Raw genomic sequence first — 23,152 nt, 5'->3', positions numbered from 1 at the left:
ATGCAAAAATGTTGAACATCACTAGCAATTTGAGAAATGCAAATTAAAACTACATTGAGATTTCATCTCACTCCAGTCAGAATAGCAATTATCAAGAATACAAGTACCAATAAATGTTGGCAAGGATGTGGGCAAAATGGTACACTCATACATTGCTAGTGGGACTGCAAATTGGTGCAACAACTCTAGAAAGCAGTATGGAGATTCCTCAGAAAACTTGGAATGGAACCACCATTTGACCCAGTTTTCCCACTCCACAGCATGTACCCAAAGGACTTAAAATCAGCATACTGTAGTGATGCGACCACATTAATGTTCAATTCACAATAGCTAAGCTATGGAACCAACCTAGGTGCCCTTCAACAGAGGAATGGATAAATAAAATGTGGTACATATACACAAGGGAACATTACTCAGCCATAGAGAAGAATGATATTATGGCATTTGCCTGTAAATGGATGGAACTAGAGACTATCATGCTAAGTGTAATAAGCCAATCCCAAAAAAAACAAAAGCCAAATGTTCTCTCTGATATGTGGATGCTGACTCACAATGTGTGTGTGTGTGTGTGTGTGTGTGTGTGTGTGTAGAGGTTCACTGGATTGAACAGGAGGAATGAGGGAAGGGAGGGGGTTGAGAATGGAAAATTAGAATGAATGGGACATAACTTTCCTATGTTCATATATGAATACATGACTAGTGTAACTTCACATCATATAAAACCACAAGAAGTGGAAGTTATACTATATATATGCATGGTATGTCAAAATGCATTCTACTGCCATGTATCACTAAAATGAACAAATAAAAAAAACTTGTATGTTTAAACTCCAAAGGTCTTCACTTTAAGTTCATTCGATAAATTAATCACTACATGAAAAAAATGAGGGCTGGGGCTGGGGCTCAGTGGTAGAGCACTTGCCTAGCACGTGTGAGGCATTCGGTTCAATCCTCAGCACCACATAAATAAATAAATAAATAAATAAATAAATAAATAAATAAATAAATGGTATCCATCTACAACTAAAAAAAATTTTTTTTAAATTTTTGATGATTATTTTCTGGTCCTAAGAGATACATCTCTTAGGACACTGGGAAAAGAGTGGATCTCCTAAACTGGAAGCAAACCCAGACCCTATGGAAGTTAAGGAAGGACCAAGAAAGTCACAGTTCCCAGTACAACAGAACTTACTACTGTATATTTTTATATTAATAACTTAAAACTTGAGTAGTAGAGCATCGAAACTTTTCTTTGTCCCCAAATAAGTACAGTTGCACATTGTACTTACTTTTTTTTCTAAAAAATCAGACTCCTTTGCAAGAACCATAGTGGAGTTAGACTCTGTCCTGAGTCTCTGGCCTAGTTTCAGGAACCAGGAGGGCAGCACCTTGCACGGTCAAGCAGCATGCCCAGGTTAATAATTGGCCTTGCCAATGACCGATCAAGCTGTTTTTGTGTGCCTGTTTTGCTATTTTACGTAAATCACCCTGAACATGTTTATATCAACCTACTGGTGATGCACCTTTGATCAATAGATTTTAGACAAAAGTGGTTTTCAAGTCCAAAGATTAGGGCTGGGTTGGCTGCAGACTGGATATGGGGCATATAAAACTGGGGCAAAGCGCAGACTGATAGCAGAGCAATCACCACCAAGCCTGAACCAACTGCACAGGCTCTGCTGACGGCTTCCTAAGGTGCCAGGGGAATGAGGATGGAGGAAGGAATGAATGCTCTCCATGACTTTGGGATCCAGTCAACTCGCTACCTCCAGGTGAATTACCAAGACTCCCAGGACTGGTTCATCTTAGTGTCTGTGATCGCTGACCTCAGGAATGCCTTCTATGTCCTTTTCCCCATCTGGTTCCATCTTCGAGAAAGCGTGGGCATCAAACTCCTCTGGGTTGCTGTGATTGGAGACTGGCTCAACCTCGTCTTTAAGTGGTAAGGACCATGAGGAGAGATGGGCAAGGAAAGAGGCTGGCATTCTCTCTGGAAATATCTCCATCAGAGTTGCAGTCCCCATGCTACTCAGGAAGCCACATGCTTCTCCCCTCTTGACTTGGGATTACACAGAGAAAGAAAACAGAGAAAATCTTGCCAGGGAGTTGGAAATACTGGAAAACCTATTTTATAGGAATTGAAGGGGTTGATAGACAGTTGAATTTAGTGAAAATTTAAAAAGCAAAGAAGCAGTTTTGTTACTTCAAATCAGAATAGATAATATAAGATAGATGTTGGAAAGAAGACAGATGATGTATAGAAAAAGGAAAGAAATGATTCAGAAACTTTTTGTATGGAGTAGTGAAAAGTAATCCAGAGAACTGAGCTCCAACCCTTGTTCTGCCACCTACCAGCTATATGTCCTTAGCAAGTTCCATCAATTCTCTGAGTTTCTATTTTGTAATCTATTAACTTATATTAGCTCCAGAATCTTTTTAAAAATATTTTTTAGTTGTTGATGGATCTTTATATTATTTTATTTGTATGTGATGCTGAGAATTGAACCCAGTGCTTCACACATGCTAGCAAAGTGCTCTACCACTGAGCTACAACCCCAGCCCCAGAATCTTTTTTTAAATATTTTTTTTTTAGTTGTAGATGGACACAATACCTTTATTTTATTTATTTATTTTATATGGTGCTGAGGATCAACCTAGTGTCTTACACATGCTATGCAAGTGCTCTACCACTGAGCCACAACCCCAGCACCTAGCACTAGAATCTTAATGATAATGCACATAGTTAACATTTACCAAACACTTAGTGTGTGCTGGGCCATGTGCTGTTCTGTGTGATAGTTACTACTATGTCACAGAAGAAAATACTGAGGTGCTGAGTTAACTGGATAGACAAACATGGTTAGTAAATGTCAGAGCCAGGATTGAAGATCAAAGCAGGCAATGTTCTTAAAAACTGTGTATTATCCAAAGCTGATAAACTGACTCTCAGGGGTCAGGGGAAGCCCCAATTTTAACATTTTCCAGAATTTACCAGTGAGCTACATCTGCAGCATCTAGTGATAATCTTAAGATCTATTCCAGCTCTGATATTCTTTGGCCTCCTCAATTAAAGTCCTTTAGAGAAAAAAAAATATATTGGATTCTAGTGCCCAAGCATATTAATGAGATTCTTGAAAGTTATATCGGAAAGCTACTAAACGTTGTCTGTAACTTCCCTAATTCAGCAGCATGACCCTAAAAATTAAAAGACTAATGTTTATCCCAATACCTGACCTCATGAAACACCATGGATTCTTCCTCTGTTGGTAGAGGTATGAGTTAGTAATGATTCCTAATTTCAGCAAGAAATCACTATTCTACTATCACTGGAAAAAGGAGGCATCCTGAGGACCTTTGACTTTTGTTTCCACAGTGAAAACCATATGTGGTATTTTTAAAGGGGAAGTGTTTTGTCTGAGATATTCTGTTTCAAACCAGAGAGGATACAGAGCAACCTTACAGAGACCAATTCTGATGGGAATGGAGGCCAGGTCTTGAGTCTCATGGGAGGCTTTCCTTGAGGCTGGGGCGTGTTCTCAGATGTCAAAGGAAATGCAATACTCCCTGAGGCCTGAATAAAAAGAGGAACTCTGTAGTATAGATTCAAGTGCAAGTTGTAAACTATAGTTCTGTATGCATTCTTCCAAGACAAATTCTTCTGCGTGTTTGAAAAAAAAGAAAGAGAAATAATGTTCACATTAATTAACTGCAATTAATGGGTTTTCAGATCTTGTGTTATTTACTTACTTACTCATTTGTTTTATTAAGAAGCAGTCTTGCTGTATTGCTCAGGCTATCTCTGAACTCTTGGGCTTCAGCAATGTTTCTGCCTTCTATGTACTGGGACTATAAGCATGCCACCAGCCTCAACCTCTGGATTTATTTATGTTTGAATAGATAATATATTAAAGTGACTCAAATTTCAAGTTATCTAAAGGATGCATCGTAAAAACTCTCCCCCTTTGGGCCTCTTCCCTGGTCCCCTTTCTGGAGGCAACTCACTAATGTCCTCAAACCCCTTTCTCTTCTTGAAAGTGTGGACTTTGAACTGGGCACAAACCCATAATCCCAACTACTTGGAAGACTGAGGCAGGAGGATCAAAATTTTGAGACTGCCTCAATAACTTAGCAAGGCCCCATGTAACTGATACCCTGTCTCAAAAAAAGAAAAAAAGAAAGTGCAGACTTTGGTTAAAAGCATCCACTGAGTAACTCCAGATGCTGGCCCTGCTTTTCCACAGGATTCTCTTTGGACAGCGCCCGTACTGGTGGGTCCTGGACACCGACTACTACAGCAACAGCTCTGTACCACTGATCAAGCAATTCCCTGTCACCTGTGAGACTGGACCAGGTGAGAGTCCCAGACACTGTAGAGACAGCAAGGGGGTAAATCTTGTTCAGCATAGATCATAGATACCTATCAGCCTCTCTTGTGGATGAAGCTGAACTTAAAGGTTCATAGGGAGAGCTATTACTTCACACTTTTGTCACAGTCTTCAAATTTGGTACAACTTCATTTTCATTCACTTCAGGAAGGCCTTCCTGAATAACATGATATTGTCACTTTAGAAATCTGTGTGATGGGGGCTGGGATTGTAGCTCAATGGTAGAGCGCTTACCTCGAATGCGTGGGGCACTGGGTTCAATCTTTAGCACCACATAAATAAATGAAATAAAGGTATTGTGTCCATCTACAAAAAAAAAAAAAAAAAAAAAAAGAAAGAAAGAAAAATAAAAATAAATCTGTGTGATGTTTCCAGGACCTGAGTTACTATTCCAAGAGAAGTACAGGCACCCCCATGGGAAAAGGGCTTGTGAGAGTAACTGTGCCAGGCCCCTTTGTCCAAAGAGGGCAAAGTGGTAGAACTCCGAGTCCCTGCCTGTCTTGCCCAACAGCCTGGACCAGTGAACATATTCCCATGAGCTGATCATCCAACCTCACAATCTGCTTGCCTGCATTTTATTGGTTACAGACATAATTTTTTTTTCAGTGCTAAGAATTGAACCCTAGACTTTGCACAATTTAGGAGAGCACTCTGTCACTAAGCTACACTCTACTCCAGCCCCAGACATGAATTCTTAAATCAAATGATAGGTTTCATTTTTTTTGTTTGTTTGTAGTAGGAATATCCAACCTCATCCCTCCCCTCAAAGACCCTTTCCTTGGCCCCATACTGGAAAATGACCCTGGGTTATTTGCTCTCACAGACCATGAATTCACTTTAGAGTATATTCACTCATATTCAGCTGTGATTTATTGAGCACTACCATGTTTCAGACACTGTTCTAGGTGCCAGGGACACCTTTGTCAGTGAACAAAATAGACACAAAGATCCCTGCCCTTATGAAGCTGAAATTTGAATGGGGGGTACAACATACAAAAATCAGACTAAATAATTAAAGTATATAAGATATTAGAAGATGATCATTTACATGAAAAAAAAGAATAGATGGCTTAACCCGTGAGATTCCCTGGAAAACTGACTCAGGTGGAGACAAGCAAGCAGGAGTTTAGGGACTCTATGGAGCAACTGTTATGGAGGGGAAGGGACAGGCCAACCTGGCAGATGGAGAATTCCAGAGATTCAGTCTCAACGAACCCCACACGGAGCTCTGAAACTAGGGGTGGCTCTTCAGTGTTGCCCTGAGTGGGTTAAGGGGACCATGACTTTATGATTTGATAGAGGCCAGTTATTGGGTACAGGCTGCCCCTAGGGAGGGGGTCGATCAAGGTGACTCTTCAGCTCAGGGCAATGCCTATAGAAAGCTGAGAGCTGAGGGCATTGGCAACCTACTTTTCACAGCTGGGAAATAAGCTCTTTAGTCCAGAAGGGGATCTGGATGGCATATCTCAGAGCCTTTTATCCCTCAGAGTAGAAGAATCACGAATAGGAACTGATTATAGCATTTTTTTTTAAAAGAGAGAGTGAGAGAGGAGAGAGAGAGAGAAAGAATTTTTAATATTTATTTTTGAGTTCCCGGCGGACACAACATCTTTGTCTGTATGTGGTGCTGAGGATCGAACCCGGGCTGCACGCATGCCAGGCGAGCGCGCTACCGCTTGAGCCACATCCCCAGCCCCTGATTATAGCATTAAATAGAGTGACCAGAGTAGGACTCATTGAAAGGAGAGATCTGAGACAAGACTTGAAGGATGCATTAGAATTGACCAGGAAAGTTCTAGGGGAAGAGCTGTCTAGCCAAAGGGGAGAGATAACAAGGCAAAGGTTCTCATGTGGGAGCACACTTGGCCTATTAAAGGTCAACAATGAGGCAAGGTGTGGCCAGAGCAGAGTGAACAAGGAACAGGTAGAAGAGAAGCGGCAGGCAGATCAGTGTGTAGTTGCACATCTGGTGTGCTGATCTTGGGTAATCTCCAGATGTACATAACATACATAACAACAAAAAGGAACCTTCTCTGGAGAGTCTTGCACGATGCTAGGCACATAGTAGGAGCTCAACAGATATTGTTAAATGAACAAGTTATAGATAAATGAATGGATGGTTGAATGAATGGATAGATGGGTAGATGAATGGAAGGATGGATAGGAAATAATATTCAGATGATTGGGTAGATGATGCTCTCTGGCAGTCTCTCAGATGGAGATCTTTTCATCGATAGTATATTTGTCTCTTTCCTGCCCTTTAGGAAGTCCTTCTGGCCATGCCATGGGTACAGCCGGTGTATACTATGTGATGGTCACATCTACCCTTTCTATCTTTCGTGGAAAGGAAAAGCCAACATACAGATTTCGGTAAGAACTCACCATCCAGGCAGAATGGTGGAAAGCAGGAAGTGGCTCTCTCTGTGTCTGAGACACCATTTATTTTTCCTCACATTCCCCAAAGCCCATTCTCACACTATGCGTTGGCACTGATAAAAGTTGTGGCACTTCTGCTAAGGGTGAACACCAGAGTCACAGAATGTTAGGAATGGAAGGAACCCACTAGTGCAACCTTTGCTTTACAGACAAGCATACAAAGCCTAACATGAGGGGCTTCTAAAGATCAGGTTGTGGAGTCGGGCATGGTGGCACATGCCTGTAATCCCAGCAGCTTGAGAGGCTGAGGCAGGAGGATCACCTTAAGCAATTTAGTGAGACCCTGTCTCAAAATAAATAAATAAATAAATAAATAAATAAAAGGGCTGGAGATGTGGTTCAGTGGTTAAGTTCCCTTGGGTTCAATCCCTTAACCCATCCACCCGGCCCCCTCCAAAAAACAAAAAAGATCAGTGGAGCTGAAGTATAACTCAGGGGTATAGTAAGTGCAAGGCCCGGGGTTTGATCACCAGCACCCAAAAAAATCAAGTAATGACTTAGGAGCAGGGATTAATTAAAAATCCATTTCTGTACCAACCATAGAGTTGTCCCATCAGGGTTAAAACAGACATAAAACACTCAAACTGTACAAATCCTTAGTTATGAAACAAATACAATTGGGTGGTTAAAATTCATTCAAGCAGTTTCATCTCTTACTACAAACATCTTTGTGCCTTTGAGAAAGGGCTGCAACTCACAAAAATTCCACTGATGGAATTTGCCAGGCTCCACCATTTCCCCTGGGATTGTTTTCTTTACTGCAGTATCCACTTCTGGGTTCTGTTATGGCTCCCTCTTCCATTGCAGGTGCTTGAACGTCATTTTGTGGTTGGGATTCTGGGCTGTGCAACTGAATGTCTGTCTGTCTCGAATCTACCTTGCTGCTCATTTCCCCCACCAGGTTGTTGCGGGAGTCTTATCAGGTATCAGCTGCTCCAACTTCCTCCTTCCCTTCTACCCACTCCATCCTTAATTCCCTAATCAGTTCAAAATCTCAGCATTGCAGCTATGTTCTGAGAAGTCCTGTTAATATTTCAGTAGTTTGAAAGTCAAGAGTGACTAGCCTGGTATGGTGGAGTATGCCTGTAATCCCAGCTGAGAGGAGACTGAGACAGGAGGGTTGAGAGGTCAAAGCCAGCCTCAGCAATGGTGAGGCACTAAGCAATTCAGTGAGACCCTGTCTCTAAATAAAATACAAAATAGGGCTGGGGTTGTGGCTCAGTGGTCGAGAGCCCCTGAGTTCAATCCCCAGTACAAATATATATAAAGGGTTGGGGGCATAGATCAGTGATAGAGCATCCCCAAGTTTAATCTCCATTTTGAGGGTAGGTGGAGGGGAAGAAAGGAAGAAAATCCAGGGTGACTATTTGAAATAATTAATTTCTATAGTATTCCCACATCTACACAAGTATGTTCCAGAAAAGGTGTAATACATCAAGTTAACCCACCCAATTTAATTAGCTTGAAATTTTCAAGCTCATTACCTTCTTTATTTCCTACTGAGCTTCAATTGGAAATGGGATTCTATCAAATTTAGCAAATAAATACGATGTCCTAGGCTAGCTCTTTATTTAAATACATCCCTTTGCAAACCCTAATAAATATGTACAGCTGATCTCTTACAGGTTCAGGTTTTGTATTTCTGCATTTTTCTTAGATCTAATTAATAAGGGGCAAAAAAATTTAGGTAGGTTGATTTCTGTGGATGGAATTAGAACATAAGATCTTAAGGAAATTGTAGGATTTTCCCCAAGAGCAGAACATAGTAGCTAAAAAAATATTGAGGAGGAACATAATGGTTTCATAGTAATCACAATAGCAACATAGCAATTAGTAGTGGGTCCCATGTCTGGGGAAGAATCTGGAAGCCATGTTACATGAAAAATCTGGGCACTGGGAATGTAGCTCAGTGGTTGAGCACTTGCCTTGCATATGCAAGGCCCTGGTACCATTCAATCCCCAGTACCATGAATAGACGAGACAAGATCCGGGAATGTTTAGGTTAGAGAGGGAAATCTTCAAATGTGTGACAGAGGGACTAAATTCATAACTTACTAATTCCTGTGGAAACAATTGAGACCAACAGGGGGTATTAGAGGGAGACAGATGTCAGCTGAGCACAAGGAAGAACTATATGGCAATCAAATCCATTCAAAACCAAAATGGGTTGTTTTAGTAGGAGTGAGTTCTCCATCATGAGAGTATTCCAGGAGTACGCTCTGATCTGAAATCCATGATTTAATTCCACAATGCCAGGATGAATGGCATGCTACCCATTGCTCCTGATCCACCCCTAGTGAAAGTCCAGAATCTTCTCCATTTCTCACAGTCATTCTTTGTCCTGCTCAGGCATTGCTGTTGCTGAAACTTTCCACCACATCCGGAGCATCTACAATGCCAGTCTCAAGAAATATTTTCTCATTACCTTCTTCCTGTTCAGCTTCGCCATTGGATTTTACTTGGTGCTAAAGGGGCTGGGGGTGGACCTCCTGTGGACTCTGGAGAAAGCCAAGAGATGGTGTGAGAGGCCAGAATGGGTCCATATTGACACTACGCCCTTTGCCAGCCTGCTCAAGAACCTGGGGACCCTCTTTGGCCTGGGCCTGGCTCTCAACTCCAGCATGTATAGGGAGAGCTGCAGGGGGAGTCTCAGCAAGTGGCTCCCTTTCCGCCTCAGCTGCATCGTGACCTCCCTCATCCTCCTGCATCTCTTTGACTCTCTGAAACCCCCATCCCAAATTGAGCTGATCTTCTATGTATTGTCCTTCTGCAAGAGTATGACGGTGCCCTTGGCCTCTGTCAGTCTCATTCCCTACTGCATCACGCGCATCCTGGGCCAATCACACAAGAAGTCTTTGTAAAGCATGTGGCCGAGTCTTCAGTATTTAAATTCAGTGACTGTGCCAAGGTCCTAGACCAAGGAACTAAGGTCTTCTCCCAGCCCATTTTGAGGTTGGAGTTGTTAAAGTTAGCTCAGGTGACCTTCCCCCTTTTTCAATCCTGATTATATTGGATGGTGTTTTTTTGAAAAACTAATGAGGCCATGTGAGAAAGCCTCGACCATTAGAAGTTGGGTAGTTCCAAAAAAAAAAAAAAAGAAGTTGGGTAGTTCTGGATTTTTCCCTGAAGACCTACTTACCTGTTTTTCTGTCAGAGATACAGAAGCAAGACTTCCAGTAGGGAAGCTCACAAATCCAGGCCAAAATCCCAACTGAGAATTTTCTACCTGTGCTCATCCCTCCCATGAAAAGGAGAAAGGATTACATAGATTTGATAGAGGAAAGGGGATGAGTCAAGGAGGATTTCTTAGTATCTCACATATTGTGCAAACTACATGCCAATCAATGTCTAAATGGCTTCAAATATGTTTGAATCTTTTTAGATATGGCACTCTCAATAATGGTAGACCAACTCAAAGTATACTTAATAGGTGATTTTTGGAATAACTGCTTTGGGTATTTTTTTACTTTAGATACATGATACTTGTATTGACTTGGATTTCTAAATGACTGTAGTGACTGAGGTATTCTACAAAGCCACAACATTCAAGCAGAGTTGATTTTCTTTGATCACATTACATCTTCTTCCTTATTAGCTCAGCTTTACTTTCCCCCAAATTTCCCCCTGGCTCCCCATCTACCCTGCTGGATCCTCAGATGCCTAAATTGTGACTCTTTGGTAGCACTTTTGTATGTCGAAGTTAAGCTCTGAAATCTTGGGCAAAATGGCAGGGAAAAGGCCAGGATTCCTCTCTCCAAAAGGTCACTCCGATGTTACTTTTGATTCATGGAGAGTAAATATGACTCCTTTCTACATTCCAAGTCAACCAAGAGCACTTTCTTAGAGGAAAAGTCAAATCCTTCATGTCTGTTCTCCAGTCTCAGCTGATTTGCAGGGTGTGCCCTCAAAAACAAACAAAAAAATCCTGAAGTCTATTTATTTGAGACTCCTTGTTTTTGCTACGAATTTAGGATACCATATGTTATCATTCACACCAACCATCCTGCTCTTAACATATTTGAAAAACAAAAAATATGTATGTGCACTATTTTATTAAAGTGACATTTTATTTAAGAATGAAGTCTTCTTGAAGCTGGGTGGGGTGGCCTACACCTATAATCCAACTACTCAGGAGGCTGAAGCAGGAGGATCATAAGTTCAAGGCCAGCTTGGGCAATTTAGCAAGACAGTGTCTCAAAATGAAAAGGGCTGGGGATGTGGCTCAGTGGTAGACATACCCTGGGTTCAATCCCCAGTAATGCAAAAAAAAAAAAAAAATTCCCAAAAGTCTTAATGATTACTGTAATTTGGATACAATGTGATCCAAAGGGTCTAATTCTGACCCAGTTAAATTTGTAGTTCTTTCTTTGTTTCCTAATCAAATAATTTGGTTTCTCTGTGCCTATGCTTTCACTTTAGAGAAAGAAGATGCTCTGTCTTGAGTTGACCAAGACTTCCAGCAGGGATAGGGGGACTTATAAGGCAAACACAGGTAGAGTTGATCCCATCAGCATAGGCATAATATTGGCACAGAACAGTTACTGAGCACAGGCCCAGTCTGCTGGTCACATAATGGAAGCCAATTTGTGGAGAGGCAAGACCATGGTAGAGAAAGAACTTTATTACAATTAGCTAGCTAATCAGAGGATGCCAGCCTAAAGGTCCATTGTCCCAGGAAGCTGATTTAGGGGTGGTTTATATAAGAGATGGTTTATATAAGAGATGATTTCAGACTAGTAGGTGCCTTCTCACAGGTGGAAGTTTGTGGCTAAATAATGCACATTGAATCACCTAGTTATGAGAAATCTCAAGAAAAAAAAATCATTATTTCCTCAGACTATTCTTGTCACTGGTTAGTTTGCCCACGTGCAGTTCCTGACATATTACTCAATGGATAAGCTAGATGTTGTAACTGGATGCTTCCCTAAGATCTTCTTGCTGATCACCAAATTTATGGTAATGAATAAGAGCATACTTCACCCAATTATTGTAGAAGACAAAGGTCAGGCAAGGTTAAATAGGAAGTGGAGCAGGAGATCTGATCTCCATGCTTGGCTTCAGAACCAGAAAGATGATGTTGGTCAAGGCTTAACCCCAGTTCCCAGACTACAGGTCAGTGTGAGTTTCTCTATAAGATTAAACTGTAACTTGAAGGCACATAGGCAGGGACACTACCAAACCGAGCAATCGGAGCATGCAAATCATAGAGCGGAACAAGACCGGGAACACTCTAGAATCCGGTAACCCAGGATCAGCAAGATTTAGGGTTATAAACAAAGTCCAAACAAAACAAGTCATAGCACCAAGGGATGCTCAAGTTTTTCTGCTAAGCAATTTATTTCATCCTGGGTGCAGAGTCCTATCTCAGAGGTCTCTACTGCTCTCCATAACCTTGGATCACCTGAGAATGAGACTGGCTAACTTAACCCCAGAACATCAGAATGTGCATATTCAGGGAAGATTGAGTCCTACTATTTGATGTGGGTTCTTCAGTGGCAGGGACTAGGCCCACAGAGACACTACCAGGGAGAAAGGAAATAGTCTCCATCTGTGTGAATTGCAACCCACAACTGGGGCATGGCCCATCCTTGAAGTTCCAATTGCTCTCAGGGACCAAGTCCGGGCTCCTTGCAAGAAGATTCTGGCAGAAAGTGAATAGTACCTCTCGACTTGGCAGTTTGTGAGGTTAAGAACACATAATATCATAGAATTAGTGTGTACTTACTATGTGCCAGGTTCTGTTTTATGTGCCTTATTTCTACAATTAATTCTCAACATCTCTGTGAGGTGGTTACTATCATTTGTCCTCATATTATGAGGCACAGAGGGATTCAGTATCTTGTCCAGAATGGTGGGGGCAATTCTAGAATCAGGCAGTCTGATTCCAGAGTCCATGCTCTGCCCTCCACCTCTTCTGGTTCCTCGTGGATGCCAGTAAGACTCACAGCTGTTTAAATCCCCTTTAAATACCAGATTCATATAACCCATTTTTTTATTTCTTTCCTTTCTTCCTTCATTTTCTCCTCCTCTTTCCCCTCCTCCTCTTCCCCCTCCTCCTCCTTTCCTTTCTTTTCTTTTCTTTTCTTCCTTCCTTCCTTCCCTCCCTCCCTTCCTTCCTTCCTTCCTTCCTTCCTTCCTTCCTTCCTTCCTTCCTTTCTTCCTTCCTTCCTAGGGCTAGAAACCAGGGCCTGGCATGTGCTAGGCAAGTGCTCTGCCACTGAGTCACTCCTCAGCCCCAGATACAATCCTCAGAGAGGATTTGATTTTATTTGGCTGAAAGCCATTACAAAACTTACAGTGGTCCTCCCAGTAGATTAGCATGAACTTCTAAGTATGAAGATACTGTTTCAACTCCTCAGTCTATACCCAAAGGACTTAAAATCAGCATACTATAAGAACAAAGCCACATCAATATTTATAGCAGCTCAACTCACAATAGCTAAACTATGGAACCAACCTAAGTGTCCTTCAACAGATGAATGGATAAAGAAAATGTGGTATATATGCACAATGGAGTATTACCCAGACTTAAAGAAGAATGAAATGATGGCATTTGCAGGTAAATGGATAGAGGTGGAGAATATCATACTAAGTGGAATAAGCCAATCTCAAAAAACCAAAGGCTGAATGTTTTCTCTGATATGAGGACGCTAATTCACAATAAAGGGGGTGGTTAGGGAAAAAGAGAGTTACTTTGGATTAGGCATAAGGGAGTGAAGGGACAGGAAAGAGTTTGAGGGAAGGAAGGATAGTAGAATAAATTTGACATTGATACCCTATGTGCACATATAACTACACAAACGGTGTGATTCTATATTATGAACAACAAGAAGAATGAAAAGTTATACTCCATTTATGTATAATGTATCAAAGTGCATTCTGCTGTCATGTATAACTAATTAGAACAAATTCTAAAATGGTAATTTCATAAAGCAACTATTAGTTAAATCATTACTTAGTGTTCAACAGCAGTGTCCAAAGCAAATTTAGCTGTGTTTTCTTCCAAGGGTTTAAAACTAAAGGGCTGGGGTTGTAGCTCAGTCGTAGACCACTTGCCTAGCAGGGTGAGGCACTGGGTTTGAGCGCTGGGTTTCTCAGCACCACATAAAAAACAAATAAATAAAAAATAAATAGATTCTTTTAAAAAAGAGTTTAAAAATAAAGTTCTGACTATCTGGGTCACATGATAAGTAACTTACTATTTCTAGAATTAAGATAGAATGAGAAGATATAATTATCACAAAGAATTTTTTATAGAGATCTATATATAAGAATGGAAAATAGACACACTGTGGAATATGGTTTAGATCAGAGACTCCACAAACATGGGTTGATTATCTTTCTTTAGGACCAGAAAAATCTATAAGTGGACACACATAGAGAATTGAGAATTTATGATACATGGAGCTGAGCAGAGTGTTAACACATGATCAATTTATAACATAGTCAACTTATTAGAACATATTGATCACTGATCTACTCTGCATAAATCTGTGACTGCTTTAGAAATAGTTTGTGAGGGCTGGGATTGTGGCTAAGCCATACAGCGCTCACCTATCATGTATGAGGCTCTGGTTTCGATCCTCAGCGCCATATAGAAATAAAGGTATCGTGTCCAACTACAACTTAAAAATATATATATATATCTTGTGGAATGCTCGGACTGGAAGCAGGTTTAAGTAACCAATGACAATTTTAAAGTTCATGTTAGAGCATAATTTGATAAAATGTTCTAACATTGTATCCATTTTTAGGTGATAGGCTTTGGGGATTACACACACACACACACACACACACACAAACACATAGTGTATCTATTTTTTTTTATTTTAACTTTTTTATTTTGGGGACAAGGAATTCATCCCAAGAGTGCTTAACCACTGAGTCACATCCCTAGCCCTTTTTATTTTTTATTTTGAGACAGGGCCTCCCTTAGTTGCTAAGGCAGGCTTTGAACTTGATCCTCCTGCTTCAGCCTCCCAAACTGCTAGGATTACAGGCATGCACCACCACACCCAGCTTGTACTTGTACCTAGGAAACAGACCTATTAAGATAGTACAGGGAAAGGGATTAGGGATATGGTTCAGTGGTAGAGCGTTTGCCTTCCCTGTGTGAGACTCTGAGTTCTATCCCTGACACTGCAAAAAAAAAAAAAAAAAAAAAGTGTAATCCAGTGATAGAGGGTTTATGGGCAAGGCCTTGGATTCAATCCCCAGCACTGCAAAAAAAGAAAAAAAAAAAAAAGGAAAGTACAACTTCGGCTACCTCAGTCAACTGCCATACCACAGATAGACCAAAATCTTAGGGCTTTTTTTTTCCAGTAAAATTATAAAAGCTTTAAAATTTTTTACAATATTTGTATTGGTATACAATTCACACAGCACACAAAACACTCAACATTTATTAAAGTGTGCAGTGGCTAGTGGGGAATGGTGGCACATGCCTATAATCCCAGCACCTCAGGAGGCTGAGGCAGGAGGATCACAAGTTCAAAGCTAGCCTCAGCAAGTTAGTGAAGCCCTAAGCAGTTTAATTAGGCCCTGTCTCAAAATAAAAAATAAAAAAGGCTGAGGATATGACTCAGTAGTAAAGCACCCCTGGGTTCAAACCCCAGGACCAAAGAAATAAATGAAGTGTGCAGTGGTTTTTAGTACATTCATAGTTGTTCAACCATCATCATGAGTCAGTTTTAGAACTTTTTTTTTTTTTTTTTTTTTTGCTGCTCCATAAAGAAACCCTCTATCCATTATAGTCACCTAGACTGTTTTCCCAAAGGATTAGTAAGGAAAAGTTTTACAGTGTTTTTGGTTTTTCCATCTCTGGTAATTTTTTAGAATCACTCCCTGTAACATAACTTTGTCTACTTCTTTTCTTTGGAAGAATTTTAAAGCAAGATTAATCAAGTAATCAGATTTTATATGATGAAACATTTGTGAGCTCCTCCTACTTTCATTGGCAATGGCTTTCTTGTTCCAAAATGTGTTCCAAGGGCGTTTCATTTGAGGACATGTCTGGATATTTTAAGTTCCAGCCCTAGTCAATTGACTGGTTGTTTGTAACCTGTCAAAAGTTGCTGACTTGATTTCTGAAAACCATTACTTTAGCTGCTGAATTATTAATATTTATTGATTTTGTTTGGTAGCAATTGCTGAACTAGGACAGATGCCTTTAAGCCTTATGTGTGTAAATAAAACAGGACTGTATCATTTGTAGGTAAGACTTTTCCAGGAGACCAAGAATGCAAGATCCACCAAATAGACTTCTGGTGATATTTCTAAGAAAATAATTAACCAGAAATCATATGAGGAACAGTCAACAAAAGTTACTTCTATCAGAAAATCAAAAGCCTAATTCATTTATAGGGAAAACTAACAATAGTCTAGTCCAGCAATGGGCAACCAGAAGCCCTGCATCTAATTTCAGAATGAAAGATTAAAAAGATGTTAGGAGTTACTGTTTCTCAATAGAAGGAAAACAGTCTATAAATGTTGTATTTTTCCTGAATTGATATTTATTCAAAAAAATTGCTATTGATTCTATTGGGGAAAATTTTTTTTCTTTTAATAGTTAGAGAAATTAAGACCAAGAGAGATGCATATGTCTGACCTAAGTTGCAAATATAACTTGTCCCCAGGTCTCCCGATTCTTAGCAGAGCAATCTCCTCTCTGCCAGTCTCCTGAATATATTTAGGCTTCTATGTCAACATGTAGCTGTTGCAACAGAAGTAAAGGACATATTTCAACAGTAGAGCCAGCTTATTTGAAACAAAACCAGGCCACAGCTAAAATATCTGTGTGCAAGGTGGCCTTCTCCTAATTAAGTTAAGTGCTCCTCTCTTCTTTTGCTTTCACAGGCCTTCCCAAGACAGATATATAACCAAATAAACAGGGAACAGCTTGGTGGGTTTTTCTGTTTTGTTTTGTTTGTCGTTGTTTGTTTGGTACCAGTGATTGAACCCAGGGGTACTCAACCACCAAGCTATATCCCCAGCCCTTTTTAAATATTTTCTTAGAGACAGGGTCTCAATGAGTTGCTTAGGTCCTCAGTAATTTGCTAAGGCTGGCTTTGAACTCATGATCCTCCTGCCTCAGCCTCCTGACTAGCTGGGATTATAGGCATGTACCACCACACCCAGCCAGATTGATGTTTTTTTGTTTGTTTGTTTGTTTGTTTTGTTTTGTTTTTTAACATAACATTGATGGACCTTTATTTTATTCATTTATTTATATATAGTGCTGAGAATTGAACCCAGTGCCTCACACATGCTAGGCAAGTGCTCTACCACTGAGCCACAACCCCAGCCCCCAGCTCGGTGGTTTCTTTCTTTATTTATTTCTTTTTCTTTTTCTTCTTTCTTTTTTTCTTTCTTTCTTTCTTTTTCTTTTGGTACCAGAAATTGAACTCAGGGGTGCTCAACCACTGAGCCACATCCCCAGCCATATTTTGTATTTAGAGACAGGGTCTCATTGAGTTGCTTAGCACCTCTCAGTTGCTGAGGCTAGCTTTGAACTTGTGATTCTCCTGTCTCAGCCTCCCAAGCCGCTGGGATTACAGGTGTGCGCCACAGTGCCAGGCTCAGTTTGGTGTTTTTATGGTACTTTTTGCTTTGTGTGTGTGTGTGTGTGTGTGTGTGTGTGTGTGTGTTCTTGTTGTTTTTTAAGCATGAGGGCTAGTTTTTCAGTCAACAAATTTTCAGTACTTTCCTTCATGCTGTTTTTTCACTTTCTTCCTTTCTCCTTCTGTCCCACAGGCATTGACTTCAGGTTATCTCCACTCAATTCCTGAGTTTGAGAACAGGTAGAACTCATCTCATTCTGCTTCATCATAAAATTGAAGATTCCAATCCTTTACTATCTGCACTCCTTTATCTTCAGAGACAAAGAGAACAAAACCCAAATTCCTTCCCCTCTGTTGTGAACTGATTTTGGACTTGACCGACATGGGTCTTGATGGTGTGAATTTCATCTTTTCATCTCCATCTTTCCCTCTGATCTTCAGCCCCAGTCAGTTGGCAACACTACAACAAGTCCCAAATGGATTCACCCTGGTCAGGGAGTTAAGTGAGCCTTGGAGAGATGTGATGGACTTAATTTATTTTTTTTAATTTATTTTTTAGTTGTAGTTGGACACAATACCTTTATTTCACTTATTTTTTTTTTATGCGGTGCTGAGGATCCAACCCAGGGTCGCGCACGTGTGAAGCGAGCGCTCTACTGCTAAGCCACAACCCCAGCCCCAACTTAATTGATTTAATAACCCAAGTGGTGTAGATCTATCTAGTCTTTATTTGACTCTAAATTGCCACGGTCTTCCTTACCAGTCCATTTTATCCCACCCAGTGACTGCCATGGAGTAACATGGCATCGTGTCTTCCTGCAGACTTAGAAAACCACTATGGATATCCTTGTACCAAAGCCTCCCAAAGGCCTTGGTTCAGGAGACACATGGGGGACCTGACTCCTGACAGGTATCAGAGTGGGCTCAGGAAAAGTCCATGCTCAGCCCCAGTCTTTGATCTGACTCTCCAAGCTTTGTCAGCAGGACACTAAACTCATCTTCAGAATTAGGCCCTTTCTCATTTCCACCTGCCCAGCTAGAAGATATGCTTCCTTACAAAGAACAAATGACTCCACCCCCAACCTAATGACCCCATCAAACTGGTGAGTTTATTCCTCTTCAAGGTGTAGAATGGCTCGACTCAACTATTCTTTTTCGCCCTCAAATTATCAGTTTATTGTTCTTCTTTCTTCATGTAGCTTTTCTATGAAAACTGAAATGTTGCCAAGTTTATATCCCATGGGTAGGATTTAGGTTTCAACATTTCTTTACACAGTATAGCACTGAAAACCCTCTTCCACGTCTGTCTTAAGTGGGAATTTTATTGCTCTGAATTCCAAGGTCTTTCCCTCTAACTAGGTCTACTTGTTTTTTGTTTTTGTTTTTGTTTTGTTGTACTAGAGATGGAACCCAGGGTCTCATGCACATTAGGCAAGCATTCTACCACTGAGCCACATTTTTAGCCCCAGATCTACTTATTAAAGCAACAGATGTCACCACATCTGGAATCATGTAAGTAAAACCATCTTGTTGTGGAGTTCCTGATGCTGAAATGTGTTACCAGTAAGCCAAAGATATAAACATCATTAAATGCAAGATAAAATGTGTAGACAGATTCAAAGTTTTAGCCAAAGGGTTAGGGTGAGATGGACAGGGACTGGAAAAGAGCCACCTATTGTAAGCGATTAGTGGACAAATTTGCTCCCTTCAAAGGCTCTGGATGTCCTGAACATTGTTAAATCACCAGGGAGAAAAGTAAATAAAACAAAACATATTCTTACATAAACAAAGAACTTAGTTAAGAGAAACTGTGCATAATCACATCAGGAGGAAGAGATAAGGCTGAGAGGATAGGGAGATGGGCCCCTGGGAAACTTCCTGAGCAGTAGAGCACAAACAGCACCTGTGGATATTTGCTAAAAAACAAAAAGGCTGGGCTGGGGATGTGGCTCAAGCGGTAGCGCGCTCGCCTGGCTTGCGTGCGGCCAGGGTTCGATCCTCAGCACCACATACAAACAAAGATGTTGTGTCCGCCGATAACTAAAAAATAAATATTAAAAATTCTCTCTCTCTCACTCTCTCTTTAAAAAAAAAAAAAAAAAGGCTAATTTTATATCAGGACTTACATGACTGGGGTCCATGCCTCTCCAAAGGAGGAAAATGCCCAATTGATATTTTTTTTAATTTTTATTTTTAGTGTTTTAGATGTACATGAGCATAATAACTTTATTTTATTTGTTTATTTTTTATGTGGTGCTGAGAATCAAACCCAGTGCCTCACACATGCCAGACAAGCACTCTGCCACTGAGCCACAACCCCAGCTCCTCCCCCCATCAATATTTTGATTGGGCTAAAGAATGCATGAATAGCTCCTGGACACTGATTGGGCAGGATGTCATCTACCTTAAGCCTATAGATCTATATAAAGCCCTAGACAATAACTGCTCTTTAGTACCACTCTCGGGACTCTTCCCTCTTTGGGAACTCTGCTTTCTTTCTTTTTATTTATTTTTGATACTTATTTTTTAGTATTCGGCGGACACAACATCTTTGTTTGTATGTGGGCTGGGAATTGAACCCGGGTCGCACGCATGCCAGGCGAGCATGCTACCACTTGAGCCACATCCCCAGCCCTCTTTCTATTACTCTAATAAATTCTGTTACTTTGCTCTCACCAAACCCCGTGTTCTGTGCTACATATTTAGGGGCTCATCTGGAATCTATGGAAGGGTGAGTAAAATGGACCAATGGCTTTTTTAAGAGCCCTAAGCTCCATTAAAATGTTCAGCCCTGTCTGTCAGAAACAAACAAAATGGTCATCTGTCAGCCAATAAGGGAGAATAGGACAGCTGCCAGTTTACAAGACTCAGATGACTGACTTGCTGGATAGGCAGGGCCAATCCCCCTTCACCCAGGTATTGAGGATGTTGGTCCTGACTTGCTTCAGTTTCTTTTCTGTGGAAGAAAGTTGGTGCATGGGACAAAGGAAGGCTTGAGACAACCGAAGGCAGCTGACCAGGGTAAATCCCCACTGCTTCATGAAGTTCTCATGCCCTGAGTCTGACCCCCAAAAACCCTCAGGGGTACAATTTTTCTTTTTCTCTCTTTCTGACACTATCTTTCTTTTTCTGGTTAACTTGGCCCAGTGGTGGAAGGTAACTCACTTAATGAATCTTGGATGAAACTGGTCCTATGAGTGTGAGGACCCAAAAAGAATGCCCCAAAGCAGCAGCATGCCTTTGCTGCCCACCGGGAATCCTACAACACAAGCTGATTGTAGATTCCTGGTGGGCAGCAAAGGCATGCTGCTGCTTTGGGGCATTCCTTTTGGGTCCTCACACTTATAGGACCATTAATGACTCTGGCCTTGCGCAGACTTCTCAGACCTTGCTTAATAGAAGGAGAATTCTTACTGGCTAGGCTCACTAGTTACATAGACATACAAAGCAGAGGAATACATTTTACTGCAGGCCATCTTTTTATCATTGGGCACTGCATTTGGAAATGTAATAGTGGCAGGGGATTCCATTAAAGGCCACTAATACTGGATCTCCTGGGTATTTGGCATGTGGCAAACAAAGTCCTATGCATCTTTGCTGATAAAGCAGCAATAAATCCAGCAGGACATGGGAGTTAGAGAGGTGAAATTGCTGACCATCAGAAGCTCATTAGGGAGATGTCCCTATGAGAGTGGGCATTTTCTCTGGTGTGGACACCTGAGTTCTGTTTTCTCTTATACAGATGGGAGCTTTGATCTCAACAGTAATGCTAGCTAGCTTCACCACTAGCCTGCATACTGAAAAACTGGGACAAGTTTGACCCACAGATGCTCAAAAAAGGTGCCTCATTTTCTTCTGCAGCCAATCATGACCTCAATACAAACTCTCTGAAGGAGAATCATGACCATCAAAGGGAAGCATATATTTAAATACCATTCTGCAGCTTAGCCCGTATTGAAAAAAAGGAAGGAAAATGGTCTGAGGTTCCCTATGTGCTAGCCTTCTTTGCCTTAAGGGAAAAAACCCAAATCATGCCAACAAAGTAAATTAAGTTCAGCTATGATTGCTACCTTAATGGAAGAAGCCCCAACTAAGGAAAAATCTGAAAAATCCCCAAACTTCCACTTGTTTTTATCCCCTGTCAATGGTACACATGCCTCCCCCTTTAAATTAAATAGTTATCAAGAAGTTAGTATCCTCCAATCTGAGGCCCAGTTTCCCTCCCCTGACCAAAATTTTTAACTAATGATAGGCTCAGCACAGACAGACCAGAATTTATTACAAGCAATAAGAAATGCATCTAAGGGTTTCATGGTCTCCCAGGTTTATAAGTCATATGGGTATGGGTGGGTAAATCTGGAGGCTTGCACCTTTAGTCACCCATGAAAGAGGAAAGAATACAGGGGATACCCTAATCATAATTGAGACAAGGGAGCAGCAGGGGAGAGGACTGGTAAGACCCATCAAGTCCAGTCCTCCACCAGTCTCTAGCATGTTGGAGTCTTGTCATAGGTCATGACCACACTGGTAAGGCAGCACTTGAATCCAGTAGGTAACATGGGAGGAGGGGTCAGAACTGCTGACCCTTAGAAGCCCCCAAATCAGGGAGACTCCCCTAGCCAAAGAGACAGTTTTCTTGATGCAGATGCCCATGATCTATACTTTTTCATTCATCTTCCAGTGATGTGGGAGCCTCAGCCTCAAAAATAAAATGTGCCACTAGCCTACATTTTAAAAAATTGGGTTAGATTTGATCCTTGCCATTAACAAAAAAAAAAGGCCTGATAATTTTCTGCCCCAAAGCCTGGACTAATTACCAGCTAAGGAATTTTTAAAAAAGGCCTCTGAAGGAAAACAGAAACCTTAAAACCATCTGAAAGCTAGACTGACTTTACAGAAGGAAAAAGTTGTCAAAATTGCTCTATGTAAAAGCTTTTGGCTTCTCATGCTCAAAATGGCAGCTGTCTTTGCTCCTGAGCTGCCTGTTTGATGCCCATCTAAATTGTAAGCTACAGACACAAGTGCCCAAATCAGCTTGAGACCAGAGAAGGAAAAAGTGTCACTTTTAAGTCAAGGCTACTGTGAGACATAAAAGACTGTTTTCTCTTTTCTTGCACTCTGGGATTCTGCTTTTTCAATAATTTCCTCCTTAAATGGCTTTCTCTTCTCTCCAGATAGGCATTTTAAAAAGAAAAAAAATTAAAAGATCCTGTAGGTACAAGTTTTCTTTTTCTTAAAATTTTTTTTCTGGGCTGGGGTTGTAGATCTGTGGCAGAGAGCTTGCCTAGCATGTGTGAGGCACTGGGTTCGATCCTCAGCACCACATATAAAATAACTAAAATATAAAGGTACATCAACAACTTAAAAAAAATACTTAAAAAAAAAGAGAAGTCCTGGGGCTGTAGCTCAGCAGTAGTACACTTGCCTGGCATGTGTAAGGCACTGGGTTCGATCCTCAGCACCACATAAAAATAAGCAAATAAAGGCATTCTGTCCATCTGCAACTACAAAAAAAAATTCTTTAATTTTTCTTTTTCTGAAGACTTCACAGGCAAACTGGGGTTGTGGCTCAGCACTTTTCTAGGATGCGAGAGGTTCTGGGTTCGATCCTCAGCACCCCATAAAAATAAAACAAAGATGTTGTGTCCACCGAAAAATTAAAAAATAAATATTAAAAATGAAATAAAATAAAATAAAGGTATTGTGTCCATCTACAACTAAAAATATTTTTTAAAAAAAGACTCCACATGCTTCCAAATTCTTTAAATATCT

General features: G+C 40.8%; 1 protein-coding gene across 1 annotated transcript; it reads left to right on the top strand.

The window, feature by feature from the left end:
- Window positions 1-1,706: 1,706 nt before the first annotated feature.
- Window positions 1,707-9,682, top strand: G6PC1 (glucose-6-phosphatase catalytic subunit 1; the record flags this gene model as incomplete). The annotated part of the gene is made up of 5 exons (XM_081270667.1): window positions 1,707-1,942; window positions 4,242-4,351; window positions 6,650-6,755; window positions 7,629-7,744; window positions 9,171-9,682. The coding sequence occupies 5 exons, from the start codon at window positions 1,707-1,709 to the stop codon at window positions 9,680-9,682; spliced, it is 1,080 nt and encodes a 359-aa protein (XP_081126793.1).
- Window positions 9,683-23,152: the final 13,470 nt, after the last annotated feature.

This window comes from Spermophilus citellus (genome assembly GCF_964194105.1).
Source record: "Spermophilus citellus genome assembly, chromosome: 17".
In the NCBI taxonomy this organism is placed as follows: Eukaryota; Metazoa; Chordata; class Mammalia; order Rodentia; family Sciuridae; genus Spermophilus; species Spermophilus citellus.
This window is presented reverse-complemented; position numbering and strand designations above follow the sequence as displayed.